This window comes from Watersipora subatra, chromosome 3, assembly GCF_963576615.1.
Source record: "Watersipora subatra chromosome 3, tzWatSuba1.1, whole genome shotgun sequence".
Taxonomy (NCBI): domain Eukaryota; kingdom Metazoa; phylum Bryozoa; class Gymnolaemata; order Cheilostomatida; family Watersiporidae; genus Watersipora; species Watersipora subatra.
The window spans coordinates 64,168,580-64,182,283 of NC_088710.1; the positions used below are offsets into that span (position 1 = coordinate 64,168,580).

The 13,704-nt window shown below is 35.2% G+C and overlaps 1 protein-coding gene across 1 annotated transcript; it reads right to left on the reverse strand.

Annotated features, from left to right (window-relative positions):
* Positions 1 to 1,308: 1,308 nt before the first annotated feature.
* On the reverse strand, positions 1,309 to 13,642 carry LOC137391822 (alcohol dehydrogenase-like). The gene is made up of 9 exons (XM_068078361.1): positions 13,498 to 13,642; positions 12,988 to 13,133; positions 12,566 to 12,656; positions 9,239 to 9,350; positions 7,430 to 7,590; positions 6,542 to 6,669; positions 5,822 to 6,004; positions 3,941 to 4,090; positions 1,309 to 2,019 (listed from the first exon to the last, which is right to left on the reverse strand). Exons 1-9 carry the CDS (start codon positions 13,526 to 13,528, stop codon positions 1,900 to 1,902), a joined length of 1,122 nt encoding a protein of 373 aa, XP_067934462.1. The 5' UTR covers positions 13,529 to 13,642; the 3' UTR covers positions 1,309 to 1,899.
* Between the last annotated feature and the right edge of the window lie 62 nt (positions 13,643 to 13,704).

Consider the following 13,704-nt stretch of genomic DNA (forward strand, 5'->3'; position numbering starts at 1 on the left):
AGAACAACGCTGTTATTACGATTAAAATTAGTAGTTACTTCCCTTCTTCACCTTTGCGTCTACATGTAAAAGACAACTCCACAATTGTGTAAAACATTCGCTCTCCTACACGTTTTATTCTTAATTTGCTTGATGCAAAAAATTGCACACACAAGTGATGTCAAAAGTCATTTTCACTAATGTTTATTTTAGTTTAGTTTCATCATGACGTGCAGTACTAAAAATTGTCTCTACAAACACGCGCGTCTTACTAGCGTCTGACAAATGCACAAAACAATTTATAGCATAAATCTATTTTAGTTTACAATCTGTTTAAACTATTTTAAACACTTGTGGCCACTTGTGTATGTATATAGAGCTTCTTTGCACTATCATTTCATGTGAGGTTATGTTTGAGTACATGTATTTAAGTCTGACATGCTCTGTAAAACATGTTTTTGTAATGCTATAAATAATTGTGCAAGTCACATCTATTGTATAGACATCTTTATGATATGACTGCTAATACTACTGCCCCCAATGATATACAGCCCACCACACAATGGGGGGCTGTATATCATTGCTGCCACTCTTGCTAACCAGCAATTTTTCTTTGTGTAAGACATGATTTTCTGCCGATTCTGTAGGAATTGAGCAACTATATATTATATAGTTATATATTTTATTGAATACAATCTGTAGAAACTGCAACTCTCCCTTTCCCTGCAAGTCTATATATGAATTAATGTGTACATTTATACAGTACGTATATATTAATGGCTTATGCTCTTTCATAAGAGGCCAGCTCTTATTTTCATGACTTGAACCAATTAAATCTTGACAAGGCAGTCTAAATGACAGCATAGTCGCTAATAAGCCTCCCAAGGTGGTCAGCATGGTATACACCTAGGAGGTTCACTCTCTTTTATTCATCCCCAAGAGCTCAACAAAAAAAAGCACGTTTTTTGGGTGTTTTTTGGTGGCCTGACACTCTGGAGTGTTTTCATAAAAAAGGGTATTTTTGTTAGCTAGATACATGGATACCCATTTCCACACAGTGAAAAGGGGTATCCATGAGCAAAAAAGGGGCAATTAGTCTGCGGTGATGTAGTGATAAGAGGTAGTTTTTTTATTAATGATTAAGTCAGTAGAAAGGGTGCATTTTATAACATCTCAGACTAGCCCTTGGGAATGAAGAGACGAGAGTGAACCCCCTGGGAGTATATGTTGTGCATTTCAAGTTTGAAACTTTACATAACATGCTGTAGAATATTGCTGATCAGTTGATCACTGTACATTGGAAAGGGTTCGAGATAACGCCATGAAGAATTTTATCTCAGCTAGAAATTATATTTGCTGATCTAGTGAGTTAGATAAATCTGTTGCCTGTATAAGACAAACCAGTAACATAAAAATCATACAATGGACTTCAGATATGAATATCAAGCTTTTTTGCAGTAACTTTTTTGAGATGATTTCATAGTTCCATCCCTATTAACAAGACTGCATAAAACTATTGACATCTATATAACTATGCTAAAATACTTCAAAATATAAAATCACGAAATGCGATGGAATATTAAACCAGGTCTTCAACATTGAATATACAAACAGAGCATTTCATTTAAATATGTACAGTCATGATATTGCAAATGGTTAAACATGCTAGGCTAAAGAGTTTTTCTGTAAATACACTCAATATGGCCAAGAAAGTAAAGAAACAAATAGAAAAATATCATCTGAAACAACGCAAGGTAAGAGCAATGATATACAGCCCTCCATGGGTGGCTGTATATCATTGGTAAGAGCTAGAAGCCGTGCATAAATAATGAATATATATTTTTTATAGAAGCATTACATCGATTTGCATACTATATATGTATACTATATTTGTATACTATATTTGTATACTATATTTTGTTAAATGAACGTAGGTGACACTTTTAAAACAGCTCTACCATTCAGTTTGCAGTCAGAAAGTTCTTGAAACACTGTGTTGGCTTGAGTTAGTTGGAATGTATCGTAATGCGGAGTTGAAACCTGAAGAACATCGAGTAAAGAGCTGATTATGTACAAGATAAAACAAACTCTAAAAGATCCACAAAAATTTACTCAAATTATCTTTTACATAAACTAGTAGAAACAACGAAGGTTTTCATTTTAAGCTTAAGACTAACCCCTTATCCACTACAATCAGAGCTGCCAAATCATGTAATCGATGTGAGATTACGGAAACAACAATAATTAATAAAAATACAAGCTGAATGATAGCTACCAGCTATTATCATTCAGCTTGTTTATAATTAAAATTAAAACAAAGGATTATCTCGAGGTGTTTTTCTTGATTACCATTAATCATTACCATAGCAACCGTTCTCTCTGTTTATAAGCCTTCGCAATTGAGCAATGAGAAATAGTTTACGTATATTTGATTTGTTGAAACGAGTGGTGTTCCTTAGACAGATTATAACTTCCATTGTAATTCTCTCTATCTTAAATCAGCTTCATTTGATTTCACGTAACTCACAGATTCTTCGTTATTAAAAGGTGACTTTTGACTCGATATTAAATTGTCAAAGATGATAAAATGCAGCATGGATGCCACAGCCTATGATCTTTGTATTACATTGGCAGTTGTTTTAAAGGTGCAAACTTTCATAAAACCACACAACTCTTTACACAACTCTGTACACAATTCTGTAGATGCAATACATGAGATTATTAGTATGTTGGCCAATATGGGTCACGGACTCTTCATATTCAGCCTATTAAACTGACTCTCTAACCAACTGGGTTAATCAGCCACATCATAACGGCTCAAAATAATTGCGTCAATATTTATTCTCTGTACTTTATGACAAAAAAAGCGAAAAGATGGACAGAAAAGGGTCAATAATAATACAGATTTAGCAACTCTTTTCACCTCTATGGCATTACATACTAAACTGCTGTCTCCAGTCAGATTTTTGTTAAAATGGCAACATATCACTTTTTTGATAATAGGCCTAATAATCTTTACTATAATAATAATAATCTTTACTATAATAATAATAATAATCTTTACTATAATGATAATAATCTTTACTATAATAATAATAATCTCTACTATTATAATAATAATCTTTACTATAATAAAAATAATCTTTACTATAATAATAATCTTTACTATAACAATAATAATCTTTACTATAATAATAATAATCTTTACTATAATAATAATAATCTTTACTATAATAATAATAATAATCTTTACTATAATGATAATAATCTTTACTATAATAATAATAATCTCTACTATTATAATAATAATCTTTACTATAATAAAAATAATCTTTACTATAATAATAATCTTTACTATAATAATAATAATCTTTACTATAATAATAATAATCTTTACTATAATAATAATAATCTTTACTATAATAATAATAATCTTTACTATAACAATAATAATCTTTACTATAATAATAATGATCTTTACTATAATAATAATAATCTTTACTATAACAATAATAATCTTTACTATAATAATAATCTTTACAATAATAATCTTTACTATAATAATAATAATCTTTACTATAATAATAATAATCTTTACTATAACAATAATAATCTTTACTATAATAACAATAATCTTTACTATAATAATAATAAGCTTTACTATAATAATAATCTTTACTATAATAATAATTATAATCTTTACTATAATAATCTTTACTATAATAAAAGATGTGTCCATCCATCCGAAGCCACAATTAAAAGTTTACAAAAAAGATTGCATCCTGCGGGATTCATACTCATAACATGCTTTGTCACCTAGCACACTATCACATGCCCTAATCATTCGCTTCAAGGATTTCAGAATAATTGTGCACATATTTATTCTCTGTGGCTTGTTGACACACCTGACAATATTTCACGACACACCAGACCGCCTGGGTACTTAGAATAATAAACTCACCATGCCGGAAGAGACCATGTTGACGAGGTCTAGTAACTCGCTTCTCGTACCTTTTCTCACACCAATGATTGTCTGCTCATTTTTGGCAAGATCTGAGAGATTGAAAGACACTGAGTGCTGAGAGTTTCCACCAACCACCATAACTCCCCTCTAAAAGTACATCGCATATTGTATTACCGCAAATTCACATATATTACAAATATATATACGGTAACACCTCTATTTGAACGCCATGGCATTCTATTTTTCAACCATTCCTCTATAGTGGTGGTCTCTATAGTGGTGGTCAAATAGAGGTTTTACAGTATATAAAATTCTTATATCTCAAATGGTCAGCTGAGATAAACAAAAAAAATAATGGTATAACTATATAAGACGCATCAATTTTTTTAGCAAACAAAATTTTAGCCAGGGGCACTTCTGGTGAATTTCCAAACTAAATCTAATAAAAGGACTATTTTCAAGACAGGCGGGCGAGTATCAACTACACAAGATAAAAAGGATAAATTACAAACAGACTCGTGATGGGTGTAGGAAATGTGTACCACATGCTGTGGACTATATTTTGCTGCCAGAATCAAAGCAAGATGCTGGCCCCCTTACTCCTGACTTAAAACAACTTCAATTTACAGTAATGAGCAGAACATTACTTGTCAGCTACAATAACCTCAAACTAAAAGGCCTCGCTGTGAACCCTGACAAAACGCACATTTATTTAGCCGATGTGACGGTCGGCTAAATAAAATGAGATGTGGTAGTCTTACTTTAAACAAACATAAAAATCACTAATAAAAATTAAAACTGCTCCATGAACATTTCAGATAATTTTTTGTGATAATTGAATTCCCTCTTTCTATAAGAAGATTTTCCATGAATCTAAAGGCGTTTTGTACTGGGCTGTTTCCATCGTTAATGTGTAATGTTTTCCCTTTGTGCCAATATAGCAGTGCAAATAGCTGTACTACAGATATTATTTTTGTCCCAGATAGTTGATGATTTGTATTAGACAATAAATATTCTGAAGATGCGTAAATGTCATGGCTTCCCATCGCAGAGGTCAATACTCACTGGTGAAGCAATGTGTCAACACGATGCATTTTTTAGTAGCATTGATGTGTGTAGCCACAGTGTATTTATATATATAAATCTCGGTGCTTGTCTGTCAGTTGTCGTTCGACAGTTATATCGATAGTTTTAGAAACGAAAAAAACCGCATCGCAATGAATTTGAACTCGGAAATCCCAGATCTGTAGACAGGTGTGCGGAACAGCGCCACATGGCCTACTTGCCATCCTATGAAATAATTGTGCACATAAATATTACACAAATCTTTAACGGCAATTGATTAAAATATCCATGCTTCAGTTAGCACGCTTGAACTATATTACTAAAAGAACTTCTCAAGAAGAAAAATACATGCCCAGACTTCCCCAAAATGCTATAAATATACATGTGTGTACATATAGCAAAACCTTAATTAAACTTATCGCACACACAGAAATAAACAAACATCTTTATTTAAAATTTAGAAAGGGGAATGTTGTAAATGTTGTTGAAAATAAATTTTCTGAGCAAAAACCTTTTATTACATGTACAACGCCGGCCTTCAGCCAGTATCTACATATATCTGTGTTGCAACAGTTTAGACCATAACCTGCTGCTGACCTGCTGTTGATCAAGTATGCAACATAGGCAATTAATTAACAGCGTAAATTAATGTTTAGGCATTGACTGAAGAATATGCATTTTGTACATCGAGAGTGACATTCTTTTACATCAGCTTATTGACAGCACAAATAAGACATTTGAAATCTGATGCAAAAAATGTTTCATTTTTCAAATTGTGGTCAACCTTCCTGCTGCCACTAACTATAAGATTACCTTGTTTAGGAACTTCATTGCTCTGCAGATGGTGCGCGGTGAGCTGACAAAGTCAATAACCACATCAATTCCCTGAGGACACGCGTTTTCAGTTATTTCCTGTATCTGCTGCTCATAAGCATTGCTTGGCCAGTGCACTACTCCGTAGCACCCGTGTTCTCTTGCCACCTTTAGCTTCTCACTCTGCGAAACCATTTACCCAGTCAATTAATTTGTATTACTCATACAGACTAATGTGGGCTGTATTAAGGAGACGAGCTGTGAAAAATTAAAAAAGTCTAAATAATAATACCCTTTTGACTAAATTTAGATTTGTTTCTAGAATTACTAAAAATTATTCCACGAGAAAATTTTCTTGAATTAAAATGAATTGTCGGTCTTGTAACAATTTTTTCTATATATGTAGACTGCTGCTAAGACACTTCTTGTAAATGACAGTTATTCAAATGTTAAGATGATAATGTTAACAATGTTAACATTGTTAACATTAATTTAATTAACATTAATGTTAACAATGTTAAGACAACTATTGAATGAGCTGTCCTCCACTTTGGTAAACTAATAGAAATTATTTCTTACATAGCTCATTTCAATACAGGTACTGACAACTCGAATGAAATAAGAATCAACAAACTATGTCTAATTCAGAGGCTAGTCACTTTGGTCTTAAATGGTTTTAGTAGCAGTCTCTGAGAGGTAATGAACTTTTATCAAACTCACGTTGGTGTCCGCAACTAAAACTTTAATACGATTGTCACAAGTGCCAGGAGGTCCGCTTAGATGTGAAGCCATTATTGTAGCCCAGAGACCGAGTCCACCGGCACCAACTATCAGTAAATTACACTTTCCTGCAAGTATGTAGTATTTGCATACATAAAGGCAGTCGTGAAGAGATACATATACGGTATGTGAATAAACAAAGTTACTATATCAACAATACAGATTTTACGACGCAGCTTTTAAACATAATAATAACAATGCTGTTTAACAACATATCAATATATGTTTTACTTGAATGGCATGGTTTTAATATACCATTTAAGCTAATATGACTTGTAAGTGTTACGCGCTTGATACTGCAATATTAACATACATGTAATCATTCTCAAAAATCGCTAAAATATCTTTTTAAACAAAGCAAAAAATCTAATCATTTTAATGATTTTATTTGATTATTAACAGCCTTAGTGCTTCATCAGTGAGGATAGTTGGTGTGACTATAAAACCTCAAATATAAAGCAAAACTTAATCTGTGTATTATAGTAAAAGATAAAATTTTCATGCACACATCAATGCTCATGACCTAATACATGAGCCCCAAAAGATCGCACCAGTCATAGGGTACATATTCATTGTAAAAACAAGTTGATTTCATTTAACTTATATCATGCTGAGCCGTGTTTAATTTGTGTGCATTTTCATCAAACTTTCAATTCTTGTGCGACTTTGTGTATTGGGGTGTTCAATCAGGAGATACATGAAAACCAAAACTGGAGTACGATACAATAGCTCTTTTCATATACCGCACAGCTCTGGCACAAACACTTGAGTACGTGAGACATTTGTACACTAAAGCAGATTAGCCTGAGTAAAACCTAATCTACTAACCTTTTAGCTTCTCACATTCCTCGATATAAGGTTTGGCCCTGAGGCACGCAGTGTAAGCTGTCAGACCACCACATGGCAGCAGCGCTGCCACTTCCAAACTCATATCATCAGGTATTGGTAGGATATTGTCGATGTCTTTGATTGTTACATATTCTGTGTACCTAAAGGAGTTATCAAAAACATACAAATATATGGTGGCAGCGATCATTTTACCCTAAATAGCCATGATGATTCAAATCTCATCCTGAGCTATGATGTGAGAATTTATAGGGGAAAAAAACATCTGAGCTTCAAGTCATCTACATTCCAAATTATAAAAGCAGTTACAACAATCCCTCACTACTTCGTGCGGGATTGTTCAACTCTTCTTCACCTCTACCATTCACGGTTTCAGTACGTCATGGTTAAAAATGTTCATTAAAAAAATGAAAATTGATTAAAATACATAAACAAAAGTTTAAATACATTAACATACATACATAAAATACATTTACAAACATGTGACTTCCTTCTCACAATGAACCCAGTTAATCACAAATAAGAATATTCAAGCCAGATGAAGTTCAAACTAACACCGTGCATTCTCTGGTTTAAAATTCTGGCAATGAAGTTGAAAGATAAATAGAAAGCCAATCAAGATAATTTCAATTTACCTAACTTATTATATTCGAAATAAATACAATATGTTTAAAAAGCAGTTTAAATGTTCTGGGGATAAATTTTGGCTTATACATATACTTTGAAAATTAGTTTCTATTCCGTTGATTTTCACTTGTCACTTTCCCCCTATTGTTTTCAGATTTGTCCATAAGGTGGTTTACAACCTGATCTGAAGACTTTAAAATGTTTGGATGAACAGTAAAATACTCCTCAGGAACACTGTACAATGTAGTAGAAGCCATTGTTACAACGTATACTAACTCCAAAACTTTTCCAGTTTTCCTTAAAACTTTGAAAGTAAAAACCTCGAAACAAGTAATAACTATATCTGTCTAATATGTTTTACTCAAAGGAGTTCCTTGCCTAACTCGGTCTAATACTTTGACGTATGTGAAAAACCATTTAGCAGAAATGTTGAGGCTGACAGCACCAATGTCACTCTGCCCAACAGAGAGTACAAAATATAAGTGATATTAGCATCGCTTTGCCCGGAAAAGGCTTAAATTCATCATTTCGAAATTCTGAGCAGTAAATCGAACAGTAAAGCACCACCCTTTATTTGAAATTAACGCCACCTCTAATAAAGCGCCACTATAATGGAAGGGTTGAAAAATGCAGCGCAATGGCACTTAAATAGAGGTTTCACGGCATCTACAATTCACAAAATTGAGACCCATTTCCTCTTGATTCACTTCTGCTGTTTTTGAGGCGCAAGATATGTTTGTTTAGTTAAAGTTACATTTTAAAAAACATACAGCGGTTTGCATTGAGAGTCAAATTTTACTGCTGTTTATCCAACTTTAATAAACAATTTTTTTAAACTAGTTTTTCGAAGCATTTGGTCAGCCAATCATCAATTTCCTTAATAGTTTAACAAGATAATTCAGCACTAAAAACAAATTTTGATGAAACCTGAGATTGTGGGAATACACCATAAGCTAAATAAATAATTTTCTGTGTAAACAGACGGTTGTATTAATTATAGATTGATTTCATGTTTTGTAAGCTAATCTGATCACAAATTCACTTACATAATTTGACCACAAATGTTGCATCTGTTTTGTAGTACCCATAGCAACAGTCGTGCAAGCAGCTGTTTTAAAAAGAGCAAACTTAGGAACTAACTCATGTGCCGATAAGAAATATTACCCTTCATCAAAACCGATATCCTCTTCTTGATAAAGCAGTACACGATCTCCACTAGTCAGCGTTGTTTGAGCATCTGGACCGACTTCATCGACAATTCCTGATATTTCATAACCTGTGCAAAATGAGAATTATTTAATAGAATTGCTTAATATTTTGACTAAGGTAAACAATTGTTGAGTGGTTTTAAGGTGAATTAAAAACGATTACACGTTCCGTTAATATCCACCTGCCTGCAGGACTAGTCATAATGCTAGGCTACCATCATACTGAATGGCCATTGACAAAAACAAAGCAGCAATTCCGATACAGTAATAATAAAAAGAAGCATTGGTACACTTTGCCTGGACCCAGTGTCAACACCATTGGAAGCACATGCTGAACAGGTTGGTGTCTGCATTGAAGTAAACATCAAAATGTAAAGCCATTCCTCCGTTGTCAACCTTAGCAATATGCCTTAAAACAGCAGACCAGCTCTATCATATTTTTAATTTCCAAATGAGCCTCCGCAACATTGGACCCCTTTGCCACCGTGCATCCTTTTTACTCATGGCTTTTCTAACTAGCCTACTGACTCTTTTACTAGTCGCAGACTACCCAACTGATAAGAGAGTAACATTGAGTTCTGCAGCTCCGGCATCTACAGTGCCTTGATACTGTGCAGTACCGCTATGCTATGGCACCGTGCCAAAATGTTTTTTTATCATTGCCTAAGATGAAGCATTTTTGGCATGCATCAAACCAATGATAGGTAGGTCAACGTCTAAATAAATGAGAACCACTCGAGTGAATGCAAGCCTCACATTCCAACAGCTGTGTGTCCATGGCTCAGATATGCAGCAGGTCAAACAAAAGGATGTAATGCATAAGCATTACATACAAGTTCTATCTCCATGGTGATTCATGTGCATGAAGAGCCTATGGTCATAAAGAGCACAAGCTTATCAACGCATGAAGGTTTAGGGATGCTGTGCCAACGGAAAAGCTCTGGTATTTACACCCTAGGTAGAATCTCCTACATTTTGTGCGCAAGTGTTTCCCTTTTTCTTACATAGTCTTCATCTAGTAGATATGTATTATGTGTTTGTCAAACCTAGTACGCATCTATGTACGCATCTATGAGCATGACTGATAACAAAAGAGGCTAAATATAAAATACAGCTAATTCACTTGACATGACCCTGTGCTGCCCTGCTTCAACAACTGATTCCTCATGACATTCTTCAATTAATAGACCAAATATCCAACAGTCTGGTTGACATATTTTAGACACTGATGAGACTCTGGAACCATTGTCGCAATGAGGGCTGGCGATATCATCCAAACACTCACATGGCTCGTGAGCGTGCAGTGTTATAATATCCTATGCTGTTAAAGCATAACCATTCTTATAAATTGTATCCATTCAGGAGACAATGAATCTAATTGTCTGGCTGATTTTATTTGAGTATGACTTAATGATGTCCATAATGATCATTGGTATTACTGAGGACCACCTGAAGCGAATAGGTAGCCATTAATGATATTTCGTCAATCTCAGCCAATCAAAGAAAATGTTGTATCGATTGTTAAGCTTGGCTTTCACAAATCTTGTTTCTTATGCAAAATAATGTACTGCATGCGATGGCTCACATGTAGGAACCCAAGCTTCACCTGGCCTTCAGCAGCAGGTGTGAATATGACAAGCTGACACATGCAGCAAGAATGTAGAAAGATACTCAAAGATGGGGATGAATACTGTTTATGGGCTGTATGTGGTTGAGAAATCAGACAATACAGACAAAATGTTATCTTTGTAGGAACACAGCAGTGTTATTGACAAAAGTTGTTGCAGTTAAACTGTTCCATGATACTGTATGTAAAACTCTGCATCACTCTGCAGTCACACCAGCTTGTATAGCGCTCCGCATTATTCACATAGCCCGCTTGAGATTTATTAGTGGCTCCTTCCTTTTAGGACTGGCAAAATTAGTGACTCACTTTTACTAAGTTTCCATAGAGGGCTAGCATTGTGACATACCCCCATATGGCTCTGCAATGCCATCATGGAAACAGACGCTGTCGATGTTTTAGTGTCGATGTTTAGAAGCGAAAAACTCGTGCGATGCGCCCTCTTTGTGCCATGAAAATGAACTTAGCGATCAATGGCAAGGCACATGTGTGCATGCATAGGTCTTGACCCCTTAAAGATACAACCTTGATGCACCATCATTCTACCATAATGCCATATGGAAATGTGACCTGCTTGTTGGCTCTGCGTAGTGTAATGACACTGGCGGAACCAAGTGTCATTACACTATCTCTGTATGGAGACTGGTGAATAATGGCCGAAATGCACCTTGCAACAATAGCAAAAGTTTGCTGGTCTACTGTGCTAGCAATTTCACAAGGTATCCAATCCCTTGTCTGGCTTACAAGTGCTTCAGAGATGCTGAGTGTATGGTAGGCCACAGACACTGCCTTCAATATGAGCGTGTACATGTAGCTTGTGACTATAGCTACTAGCAACTATAAATAGACCCTAGATAAGGGAGCTAATTCAATCCACATCCCATTATGCTGTGATGAATATGTGGGAAGTCTAAATGACTGCACAATGGATAAGTAAACAAGCCATCCTTGATGCAACCTTCAAATTTTGAGTTGCCGACATAATCTGAAGAGATAGAAGCATGGAAAACGAAACCTCAAAAGTGTCGGTGTACATGTATTTGCAGCCACGAACACTCACTAGCAACAAGAATAGTGTTATTTAATGAGTTTGGACAAAATGATTGCTTTATTGTAGATTGCATTAGATTATACTTATTATTTTAGAAACATCTTTTGTTTTTTGTTAGTTGTTGTAATACCAATGAAACCAAAAAACACAGACTTTTTTGCTGATGACACGGTTGATTATTAAATGCCTTTCTTCAGCTACATATCGCCCGCCTCTGATCTCCACAAAAATATTCCGATCACTTATACAGGGGTTGACATATGCGGCAAGTGCACTCCAAAACCACAATTTTGAAACTACTAGATAGTTACTAGGAGCTTCAAAGTTCCATTCGCACATATGGCATACCTTATATGGCGATGTAAACGATCGTTTTATAAAAAATGGAATTTTAACAGATTATCAATATCTTAGTTCTCAGATTTGCATGTTTTCGAAACTAATGACTGTTCACTACTAGCAATCACCCCAGAATTATGAGCGAAGAGGAATAAAAAAGGTTGGGATGGACAAGTGAGAGGGGGAGCCTTCACTTTCCTCCCGGCAGTTTCTCATCAAATGCAATCTTTCACTCAAGTTGAAGAATATTTTAGGTGGAACTAACATACCTGGAAACAAAGATGTGTCCATCAGTCCATCATTTCTAATTGAGTTGCGATCTCTTTTGGTATCTGGTGAACAGGCACCAGCATAGCAAACCTACAAACAATAAGATGGATGGTGATTTCCTACAGCCAAGGAGGAAGTCTTATGAATAGGTTTTTCCCGTATGTTGCGGAACAATATTGAAACACATATTGAACCACAAGAAGTGCAATGAAAACTGATATACGCGATCATTGATATTCAAAATGAATGTCTGTACCACTTCCACCAATGAATACAAATTTTGGAGCTACTTCCACCTACATTAAGCCCCATGTCTAGAAGACATTTCCAACAGCAGTGAGCTGTATACATGTGAGTGGTACATGTTGGAGCCATACCTACTACCCCGAACGGCACACACATTTGAGCCATTTCCACTTACCCTGAGCCGCACACATTTTGAAGGCAGTTCTGGCAAAGGTTCATCTCTAGAAACCTCAAACTTTGTTGAGCACACCATGTCCTTCTCAATACTGGCGATCCTCATCATCTTTCTGCGTGGATTGTGGACCTTCTCTCCACTCATCGCTTAAGTGTATAAATAACTATTACACTACAGATAAGCTATGCATACCTTATCTTTATCAGCAAAACAAACACTGTACCACACCAAAAAACCTGGTTCAAAACACTTGCGTATTGGGTGCAGAGCCCATACCTGAATGAATAATATTCGTATCACATCAACAGCTAATGTCTGCAGATACTATTACGCTAACACAATTGGCCGCACTCATCACAATGCAGCCACACAATCATTTTGACCTTACATCGTATGCATATTCTTGAGCCTATTCTAGCATGTCTGTCAGCTTATCACGACTAGCATCTTCAATATGCATAACTACTTTCATATCTAACCTCAAAACCTCCAGAAACTAATGATACTAACCTGTCGTCGTCCAAGAGTTTGTGATTACCATTGTGCTAGAGTAACTTTTCAGGTTCAGAGAGTTGAGAGTTCAGAGAACCGATATGTAAGGAGGCCATATAAAAACTAACCTCTGGCCAACACGCTTATAGGAGCACGCGTTAGGAATCACATTCTTGTTGCATGATCACATGCAGTAGAGCGCTCCCTGCATTTGTATTGGTACAA